The 18,271-nt window shown below is 57.5% G+C and overlaps 1 protein-coding gene across 1 annotated transcript in view; it reads right to left on the reverse strand.

The window, feature by feature from the left end:
- Positions 1 to 3,071: 3,071 nt before the first annotated feature.
- Positions 3,072 to 18,271, reverse strand: part of LOC139262802 (zinc finger protein 862-like) — a 17,268-nt gene continuing 2,068 nt past the window's right edge. The window contains exons 2-3 of the mRNA XM_070877954.1: positions 14,056 to 14,954; positions 3,072 to 7,234 (exon numbers count right to left, since the gene is read on the reverse strand). Coding sequence (XP_070734055.1) covers positions 4,749 to 7,234; positions 14,056 to 14,954 — 3,385 coding nt within the window. The 3' untranslated portion in view covers positions 3,072 to 4,748. The remainder of the gene's footprint in view (positions 7,235 to 14,055; positions 14,955 to 18,271) is intronic.

Consider the following 18,271-nt stretch of genomic DNA (forward strand, 5'->3'; position numbering starts at 1 on the left):
TTAGTGTGAGAAAGCTCGGCTTTGGGCCTTATAGTTCAAAGGGTAGACCACTAGGTCTTGTATTAATTGTACCTGAGAAAATAGAGGGAGAGAGAGAGAGAGAGAGAGAGAGGGGGAACGGAATTCCACAGGAAAGCATCTTCAGGAAGGTATAAACAAAGACATGTGGCCAAGACATCTTTACGGCGGGTTCTTGAAACAAGAATCGAGACAAAGAACACGGTACGGTATTGGATAGCAAGTTTTTAAGGGAACCTCTACAGGTCAAAAGGTCTTATCAATATTCTGGTTCAGACCCACCCCTAAAAATAGAATAAAAGTGACCTTCCGGAAGATTATACTCACAGATGGAAGAGAGAGGAGGCTCATAGAAGAGAGAAGCTCCAGACAAAAGGAAGCAGAAAACTGCTCATGTGCATCACCTGTCTGTCGGATCGGATCAGTGTCAACTACTTGTCACGGTCACGTGTTTTTGCTGTATAACTAATGTGTTATATCCCGTCTTAAACTCTGATTAAACACAATATACTCACCATATTGGTTTGCAGTCGAACCTGATTATTTAAAGCGACCAGAGATAACCGTAAACTTGGCTATTTCTAACAAGACGGACCTAGATGTTCATGTGCATTGATCTTTGAAGGTGGCAGGACATATTGAGAGAGTAGTTGGCAAAGCACATGGGATCTTGGCCTCCATAAATAGAGGTATTGAGTACAAAAACAAGGCAGTTATGCTGAACCTACATAAAGCTCTGGTTTGGCCACAACTGGAGTATTGCGTCCAGTTCTGGTCACCGCACTTTAGGAAGGGTGTGAAGGTCCTTGAGAGGGTGCAGAGGATATTTACCAGAATGGTTCCAGGGGTGAGGGATTTTACCTACAAGGTTAGGTTGGAGAAGCTGGGGTTGTTCTCCTTGGAGTAAAGAAGGTTGAGGGTTGAGGGGAGATTTGATAGAGGTGTACAAGATTATGACAGGTTTAGATAAGGTAGACAGAGAAAGGCTGTTCTCACCAGCTGATGGTACAAGGACTAGTCGACACAGATTTAAGGTTTGGGGCAAGAGATACAGGGGGGATGTGAGGAAGAACATTTTTACGCAGTGAGTGGTAATGGTCTGGAACTCGCTGCCGACAAGGGTGGTGGAAGTGGAGACCATCAATGGTTTCAAAAGGAAATAGATAGGCACTTGAGGGAAATAAACTCGTGGGGCTTTGGGGATATAGCGGGGGAATGGGACTGACTGGATGGCTGGACAGAGAGCCGGCATAGACTCGATGGGCCGAATGGCCACCTTCTGTGCCGTAATGACCATAACTTTAGGGGGGGACCTGTACCCCAGTGAGAGTCAGCACCTTCAGGGGAGGGGACCTGTACCCCAGTGAGAGTCAGCACCTTCAGGGGAGGGGGGGACCTGTACCCCAGTGAGAGTCAGCACCTTCAGGGGAGGAGGGGACCTGTACCCCAGTGACAGTCAGCACCTTCAGGGGAGGGGACCTGCACCCCAGTGAGAGTCAGCACCTTCAGGGGAGGGGGGGACCTGTACCCCAGTGAGAGTCAGCACCTTCAGGGGAGGGGACCTGTACCCCAGTGAGAGTTAGCACCTTCAGGGGAGGAGGGGACCTGTACCCCAGTGAGAGTCAGCACCTTCAGGGGAGGGGACCTGTACCCCAGTGAGAGTCAGCACCTTCAGGGGAGGGAGGGGACCTGTACCCCAGTGAGAGTCAGCACCTTCAGGGGAGGAGGGGACCTGTACCCCAGTGAGAGTCAGCACCTTCAGGGGAGGAGGGGACCTGTACCCCAGTGAGAGTTAGCACCTTCAGGGGAGGAGGGGACCTGTACCCCAGTGTGAGTCAGCACCTTCAGGGGAGGGGACCTGTACCCCAGTGAGAGTCAGCACCTTCAGGGGAGGAGGGGACCTGTACCCCAGTGAGAGTTAGCACCTTCAGGGGAGGAGGGGACCTGTACCCCAGTGTGAGTCAGCACCTTCAGGGGAGGGGACCTGTACCCCAGTGAGAGTCAGCACCTTCAGGGGAGGAGGGGACCTGTACCCCAGTGAGAGTTAGCACCTTCAGGGGAGGAGGGGACCTGTACCCCAGTGTGAGTCAGCACCTTCAGGGGAGGGGACCTGTACCCCAGTGAGAGTCAGCACCTTCAGGGGAGGGGGGGACCTGTACCCCAGTGAGAGTCAGCACCTTCAGGGGAGGGGGGACCTGTACCCCAGTGAGAGTCAGCACCTTCAGGGGAGGAGGGGACCTGTACCCCAGTGAGAGTCAGCACCTTCAGGGGAGGGGACCTGTACCCCAGTGAGAGTCAGTACCTTCAGGGGAGGGGGGGACCTGTACCCCAGTGAGAGTCAGCACCTTCAGGGGAGGGGACCTGTACCCCAGTGAGAGTCAGCACCTTCAGGGGAGGGGACCTGTACCCCAGTGAGAGTCAGCACCTTCAGGGGAGGGGACCTGTACCCCAGTGAGAGTCAGCACCTTCAGGGGAGGGGACCTGTACCCCAGTGAGAGTCAGCACCTTCAGGGGAGGGGACCTGTACCCCAGTGAGAGTCAGCACCTTCAGGGGAGGGGGGACCTGTACCCCAGTGAGAGTCAGCACCTTCAGGGGAGGGGACCTGTACCCCAGTGAGAGTCAGCACCTTCAGGGGAGGGGACCTGTACCCCAGTGAGAGTCAGCACCTTCAGGGGAGGGGGGACCTGTACCCCAGTGAGAGTCAGCACCTTCAGGGGAGGGGGGACCTGTACCCCAGTGAGAGTCAGCACCTTCAGGGGAGGGGGGGACCTGTACCCCAGTGAGAGTCAGCACCTTCAGGGGAGGGGACCTGTACCCCAGTGAGAGTCAGCACCTTCAGGGGAGGGGGGACCTGTACCCCAGTGAGTGTCAGCACCTTTAGGGGCGGGGGGGGACCTGTACCCCAGTGAGAGTCAGCACCTTCAGGGGAGGAGGTGATGAAATAAAATCTTTTGTCAAAAGCACACGTCACCGAATGAGAGATGTGAAGGAGCAAAGACCAACATCCATCAGTAAGTTGTAACAAAACTCGTTAAAAAAATTGTAGAAACACTGAAAACTATGTTTAATTTATTTTCACTTTGAAAATGCATCTACAGTAAAAAAAAAATGTACTAAACCGAATGCCTTAAAAATGGATTAACAAATCTATTTAGTTCGAAAAGCATTTTCAAAATCTGTGCTCAATGTGCGGTGTGTAAACTTGGAGCTTCATTGATTTATCTGTGGGTTAAATATCCGTCCTGTTACAGCCGGTCACATAATACACCTCCCGTGTCACAGAACATAGCTCCCGTCGGTCACGTAACGCACCTCCTGTCCGTCACATAACACGGCTTCCGTCGGTCACGTAACGCACCTCCTGTCCGTCACATAACACAGCTCCCGTCGGTCACGTAACGCACCTCCTGTCCGTCACATAACACAGCTCCCGTCGGTCACGTAACGCACCTCCTGTCCGTCACATAACACAGCTTCCGTCGGTCATGTAATGCACTTCCTGTCCGTCACATAACACAGCTCCCGTCGGTCACGTAATGCACTTCCTGTCTGTCACATAACGCACTTCCTGTCCGTCACATAACACAGCTCCTGTCGGTCACGTAACGCACTTCCTGTATGTCACAAAACACAGCTCCCGTCGGTCACGTAATGCAATTCCTGTCCATCACTTAACACAGCTCCCGTCGATCATGTAACGCACTTCCTGTCCGTTACATAACAGCTCCCGTCGGTCACGTAATGCACTTCCTGTCCGTCACATAACACAGCTCCCGTCGGTCACGTAATGCACTTCCTGTCCGTCACATAACACAGCTCCCGTCGGTCACGTAACGCGTCTGTCACGTAACACAATCCACCACCCCTCACCCTCCTTTCATCCCTTCATAAGAACCCCCCAGTCTTCCGATGGTGATGATAATGGGGAGGAACAGGGGTTTACTTCCGTCGGTTAAACATAGCACCATAAACAAGTATTAAAAGTCCCATGATATGGATAAACAGCTGTGTCGGAGGGACGGGAGGTGTTAGAGGGCTGAGCCGCAGGTGAGAAAGAGTCCATCTCCCCATCTCCTACTGCTTTGTACAATCAGACCGTTTGTCATTTAATCTCTCCTGCCCTCCACCCTATCACAGACTTTCCAGTTTGCTCTTTCCTCCCCTTCCCCCTACCTGTTCCATCTCTCAACTTTTTCCCGTTCTGATGGAAAGGGCATCGACCTGAAACGTTAACTCTACTTCTTGCTGCCTGACCCGCTGAGTATTTCCAGCGAGTTCCGTTTATATTTCAGATTTCCAGCATCTGCAGTAGTTTGCTGTGTGTTTTGAGAATGATATCCAGCGCCCCGCCCCACCCTCCAAAATCTGACCGAAAACCTTCAGCAACAACCCACAGCAGATGTGGCCCTAGCTTTCCCCCAAACTGTGGTGAGCCTTGTAACCTGCTGCGTCCCCTCTCACTACAGTACAGTACAGTACAGTATTCAGCAGCCCCTCCACGCCACGAAAGCTGAGCCCACGAGTGTTTCAATCAGCTACACCTCGCAGGGTGGAAGGTGCCCTCCACAATGTGACAGGGAAAGTGGTGACAGCACACAGTCGGGAGGCAGGTCACACACCAATGCGCCATTGCTTATATACAGGGCGGTGTCCCGACGCGGGCGATCGCGCGCGCTCTGTCGCCGGGTGCTTGGCGTTGCCTCTCTTTGGGTCGGCGGTCTGGGCGGGCTCAGTCGCAGATGCTGTCGTCCGAGTCGCTCTCGTGGTCGGCCTGGAGCTGGAGGGTGCCCACCGCCTCGTCCACTTCCTGCTGCAGCTGCTCCAGCTCCTGCTCCGTCTGCAAGCCGCCGTCCGGCGCCTCGGAGAAGCCGGGCTCGTCCTCGGGGGCCGGCCTCTCCGCCGCCGCCCGCCGCTGCCGGAACAGGAGGGCCGCCTCCTGGACGACCTGGGCGCAGTCGGGGGTGCCGAAGTCGGGCCCGTTGACGCTGATGTGCATCAGGCTGTTGAGCAGCTCGGTGTCGCCGGAGGAGGAGGAGGAGGAGCAGCGGCCGGCCCGGAGCTGGGCCTCGACCCGCCGCAGGGCGCCCAGCCCCCGCTCGGGCCAGGCGTCGGTGAGGGGCATGGCCAGCGAGACCTCGGCCAGGGGCAGCAGCCCGGCGTAGGAGCGCCGGGCCTCCCCGCCCAGCGCCAGCAGCCGCTTCAGGCACCACTCGGTGACGGTCAGCCCGCCGTCGCTCAGCACCGAGTCCGGCACCCCCTCCTTCCAGCCGTGCAGCTCTGGCTTGAGCCGCTCCCACTCGGCCAGCAGCTGGGCCTCCCGGGCCTCGGCCTGGGGGTGGAAGTGGGCGGCCAGCGCCCGCATCTCGGGGCGGCCGTAGTCGGCGAAGTCGGGGGCCTCGGGGCAGGGCACCAGCAGCGGGTTGAAGACGGAGAAGGCGGAGAGCAGGGCCAGGGAGCCGCCGAAGCGCCGCTGCAGGTCGGCCTTGAGGGCCGCCACGTAGGCCTCCAGCAGGGCGGCCAGCTCGGCCTCCTGCTCAGGGCCCGGCGGGGGCAGGGAGGCGCCGGCCAGCCGCCCCCCAGGCTGCAGGTCGGCCTGCAGCCGGCCCAGGGCCTGTCGGGAGCCGGCCGCCTCGTTCAGCTTGTAGACGGCGTACTTGAGCGAGGGCTCGAGGGTGGAGAAGTTGACGGCGCCGGGCCGGAAGGCCTTGGCCAGGCCCGAGAGGACGGGGGCCACCTCGCGCAGGATGTAGAGGGCGCCGGCGAAGCGGGGGGTGCGCAGCCGGTCCAGGAGGCCGCCGGCCGCCGCCTCGGCCTCCCGCCGGGCCGCCAGGGCGGCCAGCAGGGCCGGGTAGTCGTTGTAGGCCCCCTCGGCCGAGGCCTCGAAGGACAGGCGTCGCCGGCGGCAGGCCCGCCTCAGCCGGCGCAGCAGCGCCCCCCGCAGCCGGGGAGGGGGCGGGGCGGCCTCCAGCCGCGCGGCCAGGTAGGCCTCGGCCAGGCCCGCCGAGCGCTCCAGCAACTCCCACAGCTGCTGCAGGTAGGCTTCGAGCCGCAGCAGGTCGTGGCAGGCGGGGCCCAGCGAGGCGGGGGCCCAGGCCCAGGCCCCGGCCAGGGGCAGCCGGGGGCACAGGCAGTGGACGGCCAGCAGGGCGGGGCTGAGCTCGCGCAGGCGGCCCACCACCCCGCCCGCCATCAGCTCACCCCCGTCCGTCACCAGCGAGGCCAGGCGGCGGGCCGGCAGCTCCAGGCGGCGCACCCCCCGGCCGATCAGCCCCGCCAGCTCCTCGGCCGAGCCCCCGCCGTCCGTTGCTGCCGCCGCCTCGGCGAAGAGGAAGTCGCTCAGCACCTCGGCCGTGGCGGGGTCCACATACTGGACGTAGGCCAGCACCGTGGGCCCCTCCCCGCCGCCGCCGGTCGCGCACGGCCCCGCCACCCGGTCGCACAGCAGCCCGAAGCAGCCGGCCTGCCGCACCCGGCGGGCCAGCCGCCGCCCGATCACCCGGCCCAGCGCCGCGAAGACCTGGCACAGGGTCTCGGGCCGGCGGAAGCCCGCGGCGTCGCCGAGCCCCCGCAGCCCCGCCTGGGCCAGCAGCCGGAGCACGGCACGCAGCCGCGAGGCGGGCAGCTCCTGGCGGGCCAGCCAGTAGGCGGCCAGGAAGAGGGTGGGCAGGCCGGCCCCCTGCTCCTCCTCGGCCTCGGCCAGCTCGCGCTCCGACAGGCGGCCGGCCAGCTCCCCGTGCACGGCCGCCGCGTGCTGCTGCGACTCGGCGTGCACCTGCAGCGCCGACTTCTTGTAGCGCACCGCCGGGGTGCCGTTGAAGACCTTGGTCTTGTTCTGCTTGTTGTGGGTGTCGTGCCGCCGGCACAGGTAGCAGAACATGCCCTGGCCCTCCTCGTACAGCAGCCAGTACACGCCCGTGCGCTCGCAGTAGGTCAGCTCCCGGTCCGACAGCCACTTGTGCACAAACTTGTCGCCCCGCCTGCCGTCTGGCCGCACCCGCTCGCAGCCCGCCCGCCGGCACTTGTAGTGGGCGTGCGCCCGGCCCGAGTCGTACTGCGCGAAGACGTCGCGGAAGGCGCCCTCCAGCTCGCCCGCCGTCGCCTGGCCCTCCCGCCCCCCCTGCTGCTGCTGTCTGGCCGCCGTCGCTCCCGCCTCGGACCCCGCTGGCGGAAACGTCGAGGGTGGCGAGATGCTGCTGGGCTCAGCGTCCGGAGAATCTGGGGGGGGGGGAAAAACAGGCAACAACATACACGGTGGTTACTGAGGGATAAATCTCCTCCAAGATTCTGACAGCGGTTGACCGCAAGAAACCAGGAGCCGGCCATTCGGCCCCTCGAGCCCGCTCCGCCATTCAATAAGATCAAGGCCGATCATCGACCTCAACTCCTTTCCTGCCCTGTCTCTCTATCCCTGGATATCCAAAAATCTAGCCATCACTGCCTTGATCACTCAACGACTGAGCCCTCTGGGGTAGGGAATTCCAAAGATTCACAAACCTCTGAACGAAGAAGTTTCGAAACATAGAAATTCGCAGCGCAGGAGGAGGGCCATCGCGAGCCCATCGTGTCCGCGCCGGCCGACAAAGAGCCGCACGGCCCTCGGTCAGCGGCCCCGAAGGTTACATATAAGCCCATGAACAATGACGGAAAGGCAAAGAGCACCCGGGCCCAACCAGTCCGCCTCACCACAACTGCGACACCCCTTGCACCGAAACATTCTACACTCCACCCCAACCGGAACCACGTGATCTCCTGGGAGAGGCAAAAACCAGATAAAAACCCAGGCCAAGTTTCTCCTCATCTCAGTCCGAAATGGCCAAACCTTATCCTGAGACTGACACCCCTTGGGTCCTTGACTCCCCATCCAAAGGAAACATCCTCCCTGCATCTACCCTGTCAAGCCCTGTAATAATTTTGTATGTTTCAATGAGATCACCTCTCATTCTTCTAAACTCTAGAGAATATAGATTGACAGGGTAAGATGCCGACAGGCTGGTTTTCCTCCCTGGCTGTTAAGTCTAGAACCAAGGGGCACGGACTGAGAATACCATGCAGGTACGGCAAGCAATAAGGAAGGCAAATGGTACGTTGGCCTTTATTGCAAGGGGGTTGGAGTACAAGAGTAAGGAAGTCTTGCTACGATTGTACAGGGCCTTGGTGAGACCACACCTGGAGTACTGCGCACAGTTTTGGTCTCCTTATCTAAGCAAGGATATACTTGCCTTAGAGGGTGCAACAAAGGTTCACTCGATTGATCCTTGGGGTGAAAGGGCGGTCCTATGAGAGATTGTGCAGAGTGGGCCTACACACTCTCTGGAGTTTAGAAGAATGAGAGGTGATCTCATTGAAACATACAAGATTCTGAAGGGGGGGATTGACAGGGTCGATGCTGAGAGGATGTTTCCCCCCGGGCTGGGGAGTCTCGAACCAGGGGTCACAGTCTCAGGGTAAGGGGTCGGCCATTTAAGACTGAGATGAGGAGGAATTTCTTCACTCAGAGGGTGGTGAATCTTTGGAATTCTCTGCCCCAGAGGGCTGTGGAGGCTCAGTCGTTGAGTATGTAAGACAGAGATCGATAGATGTTTCTAATCGAGGGATATGGGGATCGGGTGGGAAAAGGGATATGGGGATCTGGCGGGAAAGTGGAGTTGAGGTCGATGATCAGCTGTGATCGTATTAAATGGTGGAGCAGGCTCGAGAGGCCACATGGCCAACTCCTGCTCCTATTTCTTATGTTTATAAATATTGGCCTAGGACACCGAGGAGAATTTATTTCAATATTGCCGTAGGATCTTTTATAAGAACAGTCTCAGGGTACGGGGTAGGAAATTTAGGACGGAGATGAGGAGAAATGTTTTCACTCGGAGGGTGGTGAACCTGTGGAATTCTCTACCACAGAAGGCTGTGGAGGCCAAGTCACTGAATATATTTAAGAAGGAGATAGATAGATTTCTAGACACAAAAGGCATCAAGCGGTCTGGGGGAAAAGCGGGAATACGGTGTTGAGAGAGAAGATCAGCCATGATCTTATTAAATGGCGGTACAGACTCGAAGGGCCGAATGGCTTCCTTCCTCCTGTACTGTAAATTTCTGAGCTGATCTGGAGAGGTTCAAGTAGAGAGCTCTGGGAGAAATGGACAGCGACAACACATTCAAGGACCTTCAGGGTGAGAGACCGAAGGAGGGAGCTCTTAAAGAGCAGAGGTGTCCTGACGGAAGCCTCAGTCCGCGATGGCGGGGCACAGGGATTCGGGAGAGCAGCCGGAGTCAGAGGCTGCCTGTCTGGGGGGGGGGGGGGGGGGGGGGGGGGGGTGGCTGGCTCAAGGCGGGCCTGAAAGCAGAGGGGGCTCTCGGGAATGACGAGGACCACCCCGAATCTGAGCCAGAGGCAAGAACATCTTGCATTTAGAGACGTTCAGAGAAGGTTCACTCGGTTGATCCCGGGGATGAGGGGGTTGACTTCTGAGGAAAGGTTGAGGAGGTTGGGCCTCTACTTATTGGAATTCAGAAGAATGAGAGGTGATCTTATCGAAACGCATAAGATTATGAAGAGGCTTGATAAGGTGGATGCAGAGAGGATGTTTCCACTGATGGGGGAGACTAGAACTAGAGGGCATGGTCTTAGAATAAGGGGCCGCCCATTTAAAACAGAGATGAGGAGAAATTTCTTCTCTCAGAGGGTTGTAAATCTGTGGAATTCACTGCCTCAGAGAGCTGTGGAAGCTGGGACATTGAATAAATTTAAGACAGAAATAGAGTGTTTCTTAAACGATAAGGGGATAAGGGATTATGGGGAACGGGCGGGGAAGTGGACCAGAGTCCATGATCAGATCAGCCAGGATCGTATTAAATGGCAGAGCAGGCTCGAGGAGTCATATGGCCTACTCTTGTTCCTATTTCTTATGTTTTTATGTTCTTCTGTAAGAATGAGATCTTATTGAAACAGATAAGATTCTGAGGGGGGCTGGACAGGATAGATGCAGAGAGGATGTTTCCCCTCGTGGGCGAATCTAGAACTCGGGGCAGAGTTTCAGAATAAGGGGATGCCCATTTAACACGGAGATGAGGAGGAATTTCTTCTCTCAGAGGGTTGTAAATCTGTGGAATTCTCTGCCCCAGAGAGCAGTGGAGGCTGGGTCATTGAATAAATTCTAGGCGGAGAGAGACAGATTTTGGAGCGATAAGAGAGTAAAGGGTTATGGGGAGTGGGCAGGGAAGTGGAGCTGAGTCCATGATCAGATCAGCCATAGAAACACAGAAACCATGGAAACAGAAAATAAATGCAGGAGTAGGCCATTCGGCCCTTCGAGTCTGCACCACAATTCAATGATCAGCCATGATCATATTCACCTCAGTACCCCTTTTCTGCTTTCTCTCCATACCCCCTGATCCCTTTAGCAGTAAGGGCCATATCTAATTCCCCCTTGAATATATCCAATGAACTGGCCTTAACAACTCTTTGCAGTAGGGAATTCCACAGGTTAACAACTCTCTGAGTGAAGAAGTTTCTCCTCATCTCAGTCCTAAATGGCCTACCACTTATCTTAAGACTATGTCCCCTGGTTCTGGACGTCCCCAACATCTGGAACATTCTTCCCGCATCTAACCTGTCCAGTCCCGTCAGAATTTTATATGTTTCTATGAGATCCCCTCTCATCCTTCTAAACTCCAGTGAATACAGGCCCAATCGATCCAGTCTTTCCTCATATGTCAGTCTGGGAATCAGTCTGGTGAACCTTTGTTGCACTCCCTCAATAGCAAGAACATCCTTCCTCAGATTGGGAGACTAAAACTGAACACAATATTCCAGGTGAGGCCTCACCAAGGCCCTGTACAACTGCAGTAAGACCTCCCTGCTCCTATACACAAATCCCCTAGCTATGAAGGGCAACATACCATTTGCCTTCTTCACCGCCTGCTGTACCTGCGTGCCCACTTTCAATGACTGATGAACCATGACACCCAGGTCTCGTTGCACCTCCCCTTTTTCTAATCTGCCGCCATTCAGATAATATTCTGCCCTCGTGTTTTTGCCCGCAAAGTGGATAACCTCACATTTATCCACATTATACTGCATCTGCCACGCGTTTGCCCACTCACCTAACCTGTCCAAGTCACCCTGCAGCCTTTTAGTGTCCTCCTCACAGCTCACACCGCCACCCAGCTTAGTGTCATCTGCAAACTTGGAGATATTACACTCAATTCCCTCATCCAAATCATTAATGTATTTTGTAAATAGCTGGGGTCCCAGCACTGAGCCCTGCGGCACCCCACTAGTCACTGCCTGCCATTCTGAGAAGGACCCATTTATCCCGACTCTCTGCTTCCTGTCTGCCAACCAGTTCTCTATCCACGTCAGTACATTACCCCCAATACCATGTGGTTTAATTTTGCACACCATTCTCTTGTGTGGTATCGTGTCAAAAGCCTTTTGAAAGTCCAAATACACCACATCCACTGGTTCTCCCTTGTCCACTCTACTAGTTACATCCTCAAAAAATTCTAGAAGATTTGTCAAGCAGGATTTCCCTTTCTTAAATCCATGCTGACTTGGACCGATCCTGTCACTGCTTTCCAAATGCGCTGCTATTACATCTTTAATAATTGATTCCAACATTTTCCCCACTACTGATGTCAGGCTAACCGGTCTATAATTATTTGCCTTCTCTCTCCCTCCCTTCTTATAAAGTGGCGTTACATTAGCTACACTCCAGTCCATAGGAACCGATCCAGCGTCGATAGACTGTTGGAAAATGATCACCAATGCATCCACTATTTCTAGGGCCACTTCCTTAAGTACTCTGGGATGCAGACAATCAGGCCCTGGGGATTTATTGGTCTTCAATCCATCAATTTCCCGAACACAATTTCTCGCCGAATAAGGATTTCCTAGTTCCTCCTTCTCACTAGATCCTCGGTCCCTTAGTATTGCCGGAAGGTTATTTGTGTCTTCCTTCGTGAAGACAGAACCAAAGTATTTGTTTAGCTGGTCCGCCATTTCTTTGTTCCCCATTATAAATTCACCTGGGCCTACGTTTATCTTCACATATCTATAGAAGCTTTTGCAGTCAGTTTTTATGTTCCCAGCAAGCTTCTTTTTATACTCTAATTTCCCCTTCCTAATTAAACCCTTAGTCCTCCTCTTCTGCATTACAAAATTCTCCCAGTCCTCGGGTTTGCTGCTTTTTCTGGAAAATTTATATGCCTCTTCCTTGGATTTAACACTATCCTTAATTTCCCTTGTTAGCCACGGTTGAGCCACCTTCCCCGTTTTATTTTTACTCCAGACAGGGATGTACAATTGCTGAAGTTCAACCATGTGATCTTTAAATGTTTGCCATTGCCTATCCACCGTCAACCCTTTAAGTATCATTCGCCAGTCTATTCTAGCCAATTCACGCCTCATACCATCGAAGTTACCTTTCCTTAAGTTCAGGACCCTAGTCTTTGAATTAACCGTGTCGCTCTCCATCTTAATAAAGAATTCTACCATATTATGGTCACTCTTTCCCAAGGGGCCTCGCACAACAAGATTGCTAATTAGTCCTTTTTCATTACACATCACCCAGTCTAGGATTGTCAGCTCCCTAGTTCGCTTCTTGACAAACTAGTCTAGAAAACCATCCCTAATACACTCCAGGAAATCCTCCTCCACTGCATTGCCGCCAGTTTGGTTAACCCAATCTATATGTAGATTAAAGTCGCCTATGATAACTGCTGTATCTTTATTGCACGCATCCCTAATTTCTTGTTTGATGCTGTCCCCAACCTCACTCCTACTGTTTGGTGATCTGTACACAACTCCCACTAGCGTTTTCTGCCCTTTGGTATTCCGTAGCTCCACCCATACAGATTCCACATCATCCAGGCTAATGTCCTACCTTACTATTGCATTAATTTCCTCTTTAACCAGCAACCCCATCTCCTTTTTCTTTCTGTCTATCCTTCCTAAATATTGAATACCCAGCCTTGGTCACCCTGGAGCCATGTCTCCGTGATGCCAATTACATCATATCCATTAAGTGCTGTCTGCGCAGTTAATTCGTCCACCTGATACCGAATTCTCCTCGCATTGAGGCATAGAGCCTTCAGGCTTGATCTTATTAAATGGCGAAGCAGGCTCGAGGGGCCGAATGGCCTACTCCTGCTCCTATTACGTTCTTATATAGCACCTTTAACAAAGTAAAACATCCCAAAGCGCTTCACAGGAGCATAATCAGACAGAAATTGCCCCCTAAGGAGATATTAGGGCAGGTAACCAAAAGTTGGTCAGAGGTAGGTTTTAAGGAGCTTCTTAGAGAGGAGAAGGGAGGCCGAGAGGTTGGGGCCCAGGCAGCTGAAGGCCGCCAATGGTTGAGCGATTAAAATCAGAGATGCTCAAGAGGGCAGAATTGGAGGAGTGCAGGCATCTCAGAGGGTTGTAGGGCTGGAGGTGGTTAGGGAGATGGGGAGGGGAAAGACCTTGGAGGAATGGTGGGGCGATTAAGATTGGAGATGCACAAGAGGCCAAAGTTTGAGCCAAAGGTGGGGCAAAGGGAGTGGATGGACAAGAGGCCCGAGTTGGAGATCTCGGAGGGCTGCAGGGCTGCCTGGGGTGTTGTGGGACTTCATGGGACGCGGAACTTTCGATTAGCCGAGGGTGGGAGGGGGGGGTTCTGAGACAGAATTCTGGCCAATACAAGACAAGCTCGTTTCCCTGGCACTCTCCCTCCACCCTCGCCAACCCAAACACTCCACACCCCCTCCCCAGCGCTCACCCCCGGCCGCCCCAGCACTCCGCCCAACACTCTCCCCCCGTGCTCTGCCCAGCACTCACACCCCGCACCATCCCCAGCGCTCACCCCCGGCCGCCCCAGCACTCCCCGCACTCCGCCCAGCACTATCTCACCCCGCACCACCCCCAGCGCTCTCCCCCTCGCCGCCCCCGCTCCCCCCATCCCGCCCCGAGCACTCAACCTGCCCCCACCCTCAGCACCCCCCAGTCACCGCCCCACCACTCCCCCCCCCCCCCCCCCAACCCTGGAGATTGAGAAACTCACGGCCACACACGGAGCAGGCGAACTTTCTGCGCTTGGCGATGCCGAAGTTGCCGGCGGTCTCGCCCGCCTCGCCGATGGTCAGCGTCAGGCCGACGGAGGAAGGCGGCCCGTCCAGGCTGTTGGCGTCCTGCGGGTCGAGGGGCGGGAGGAGGGGCGCGGGCTCGCTGTTGCCGCCGCCGCCGCCAGGCGCCGGGAGCACCTCGGACTTGTCGGTCTCCTCGCCGGCCTCCTGGGGGTCCCCCGGCCCCCGGCTCTCGGCGGTGGCCCCGTAGGGCAGCGCCCCGCTGGCGTGGGAGTACAGGTGGTCCCGCAGGCTGCTCCGCACGTTGAAACGCTCACCGCAGTAGTGGCACGAGTAGAGCTTGTGGTACTTGCCCCGCTTGAAGTTGAGGCCGGGCACCAGCAGGGGGCCGGAGGAGGAGCCCCCGGCCCGGGACCCCGTCGAAAGGCTCGGGCTGTAGTCCTCCGGCCCAGCCCCCGCCTCCTGGCTGGCGGCCGGCGCCACGGGGGCTCGGGCGTAGCGGTGCTCCGGGTTGTTGGATGGCACGCCGAGTGAGACTTGGCACAGGGCCTCGGAGCCCGGCATGGACGAGCCGGTGCCGGAGACGGCCCGGCCACCAGACGGCTGCAGGTCCCGCATGGCCAGCTTCTGGGAGCCCGAGATCTGGATGCCGTAGAGGTTGGGCGACTGCAGGGGCAGCACCTCGTGGTGCTGGACAAAGACCTGCCCGGTGTGGCCCGGGTCGTGCACCAGGTTGTAGGCGTGCAGGAAGCGAATGCCCTCCTCCAGGCGATTGGGGTCCACAGGCTGCTTCGGACCCTTGCCCGTGTACATGAGGTGCAGCAGGTAGCTGAAGATGTCCGGCTGGATGTCGACAGGCTGCACCTTGATGTAGTCGCTATCGGGGGCGGGGGGGGGGGGGGGGGGGGGGAAAGAAAGGCCAAGACGTTAAAACTCGTTTCCGTGCAGACCCACGCTCGACAGGTGCACGCGTTGCCCCGTGCCTGCGTACCAGCTGTGGCTCAGTGGGCAGCGCACTCGCCTCGGAGTCAGGGACTTGCGCACAAAATCTAGGCCGACACTCCCAGTGCAGTACTGAGGGAGTGCCGCACTGTCGGAGGGACAGTGCTGAGGGAGCGCCGCACTGTCGGAGGGGCAGTACTGAGGGAGTGCCGCACTGTCGGAGGGACAGTGCTGAGGGAGCGCCGCACTGTCGGAGGGGGCAGTACTGAGGGAGCACCGCACTGTCGGAGGGGCAGTACTGAGGGAGCGCCGCACTGTCGGAGGGGGCAGTACTGAGGGAGTGCCGCACTGTCGGAGGGGGCAGTACTGAGGGAGTGCCGCACTGTCGGAGGGGGCAGTACTGAGGGAGCGCCGCACTGTCGGAGGGGCAGTACTGAGGGAGCGCCGCACTGTCGGAGGGGGCAGTACTGAGGGAGTGCCGCACTGTCGGAGGGGCAGTACTGAGGGAGCGCCGCACTGTCGGAGGGGCAGTACTGAGGGAGTGCCGCACTGTCGGAGGGGGCAGTACTGAGGGAGTGCCGCACTGTCGGAGGGGCAGTACTGAGGGAGCGCCGCACTGTCGGAGGGGGCAGTACTGAGGGAGTGCCGCACTGTCGGAGGGGCAGTACTGAGGGAGCGCCGCACTGTCGGAGGGGCAGTACTGAGGGAGCGCCGCACTGTCGGAGGGGCAGTACTGAGGGAGCGCCGCACTGTCGGAGGGGCAGTACTGAGGGAGTGCCGCACTGTCGGAGGGGGCAGTACTGAGGGAGTGCCGCACTGTCGGAGGGGCAGTACTGAGGGAGCGCCGCACTGTCGGAGGGGCAGTACTGAGGGAGCGCCGCACTGTCGGAGGGGCAGTACTGAGGGAGCGCCGCACTGTCGGAGGGGGCAGTACTGAGGGAGTGCCGCACTGTCGGAGGGGGCAGTACTGAGGGAGCGCCGCACTGTCGGAGGGGCAGTACTGGGGGAGCGCTGCACTGTTTTTCGGATAAGACATTAAACCGAAGACCCATCTGCCCGCTCAGTTGGATCCCATGCCTCTATTTCGAAGAGCTGGAGAGTTCTCCCCGGTGTCCTGGGGTCAATATTTATCCCCCAACCAACATCACTAAAAACAGATTATCTGGTCATCATCACATTGTTACGTTGGGACCTTGCCTTTTGCCAATTGGCTGCCGTGTTTCCCACATGGCAACACTGTGAAAGTACTTCACAGGATGTGAAGCGCTTTGGGACGTCAGAGGATGTGAATGGCGCTACATAATTGCTTGAGACAGTGTTTCTCCAAAGTTGTCAGACCAGATTTAATGCCCCAGTATTGCCCCATCCTGCTATATTCATGACCTCTGGGCAGGGGCGGTCAGCCTGGCCTCCCAGTCCAGACCTCCAACATGCATTGGGCAAGGGTAGCACACCCTGCCAACACTCAGCATCCAGCCTAGCACATCAAGAGATGCTACTTGGGCGATGTACCAGCCAAGAGCCCATGGAACCCACACCCCAGTGAGAGTCAGCACCTTCAGGGGAGGGGGGGGACCTGTACCCCAGTGAGAGTCAGCATCATCAGGGGAGGGGGGGAACCTGTACCCCAGTGAGAGTCAGCACCTTCAGGGGAGGAGGGGACCTGTACCCCAGTGAGAGTCAGCACCTTCAGGGGAGGGGACCTGTACCCCAGTGAGAGTCAGCACCTTCAGGGGAGGGGACCTGTACCCCAGTGAGAGTCAGCACCTTCAGGGGAGGGGACCTGTACCCCAGTGAGAGTCAGCACCTTCAGGGGAGGGGACCTGTACCCCAGTGAGAGTCAGCACCTTCAGGGGGGGGACCTGTACCCCAGTGAGAGTCAGCACCTTCAGGGGAGGGGACCTGCACCCCAGTGAGAGTCAGCACCTTCAGGGGAGGGGACCTGTACCCCAGTGAGAGTCAGCACCTTCAGGGGAGGGGGGACCTGTACCCCAGTGAGAGCCAGCACCTTCAGGGGAGGGGACCTGTACCCCAGTGAGAGTCAGCACCTTCAGGGGAGGGGACCTGTACCCCAGTGAGAGTCAGCACCTTCAGGGGAGGAGAGGACCTGTACCCCAGTGAGAGTCAGCACCTTCAGGGGAGGGGACCTGTCCCCCAGTGAGAGTCAGCACCTTCAGGGGAGGGGGGGACCTGTACCCCAGTGAGAGTCAGCACCTTCAGGGGAGGGGACCTGTCCCCCAGTGAGAGTCAGCACCTTCAGGGGAGGGGACCTGTACCCCAGTGAGAGTCAGCACCTTCAGGGGAGGAGGGGACCCGTACCCCAGTGAGAGTCAGCACCTTCAGGGGAGGAGAGGACCTGTACCCCAGTGAGAGTCAGCACCTTCAGGGGAGGGGGGGACCTGTACCCCAGTGAGAGTCAGCACCTTCAGGGGAGGGGGGACCTGTACCCCAGTGAGAGTCAGCACCTTCAGGGGAGGGGACCTGTACCCCAGTGAGAGTCAGCACCTTCAGGGAAGAGGGGAGAAAATGGCGGGCAGGTGGGGTGCGGTTTTGTGAAGAGGCTCCACCCCATCAGCCGCACATATCCAGGGCACCAGCCGCAAGGGATTTTCAGAATGCTTTCATGCAATGTAACCAGCCAATAATTGCACCTGATCTCCCAGCCACAGGCAAGTCTGCAGCCGCTGAGGATTTCCTGAGGGCAGCAGGGGGATCAAACAATACCAGAAATCCGGTTCCAATCCCCTCGGGAAAGGGAGCGAGAGGGAAAGCGAGAGGGGGGGGGAAGGGAGAGCGAGAGAGGGGGGGAGAGCGAGAGAGGGGGGAAGGGAGAGCGAGAGAGGGGGGAAGGGAGAGCGAGAGAGGGGGGGAAGGGAGAGCGAGAGAGGGGGGGAAGGGAGAGCGAGAGAGGGGGGGAAGGGAGAGCGAGAGAGGGGGGGAAGGGAGAGCGAGAGAGGGGGGGAAGGGAGAGCGAGAGAGGGGGGGAAGGGAGAGCGAGAGAGGGGGGGAAGGGAGAGCGAGAGAGGGGGGAAGGGAGAGCGAGAGAGGGGGGAAGGGAGAGCGAGAGAGGGGGGGAAGGGAGAGCGAGAGAGGGGGGAAGGGAGAGCGAGAGAGGGGGGGAAGGGAGAGCGAGAGAGGGGGGGAAGGGAGAGCGAGAGAGGGGGGAAGGGAGAGCGAGAGAGGGGGGAAGGGAGAGCGAGAGAGGGGGGGAAGGGAGAGCGAGAGAGGGGGGAAGGGAGAGCGAGAGAGGGG

Source organism: Pristiophorus japonicus, chromosome 4 (assembly GCF_044704955.1).
Source record: "Pristiophorus japonicus isolate sPriJap1 chromosome 4, sPriJap1.hap1, whole genome shotgun sequence".
In the NCBI taxonomy this organism is placed as follows: domain Eukaryota; kingdom Metazoa; phylum Chordata; class Chondrichthyes; family Pristiophoridae; genus Pristiophorus; species Pristiophorus japonicus.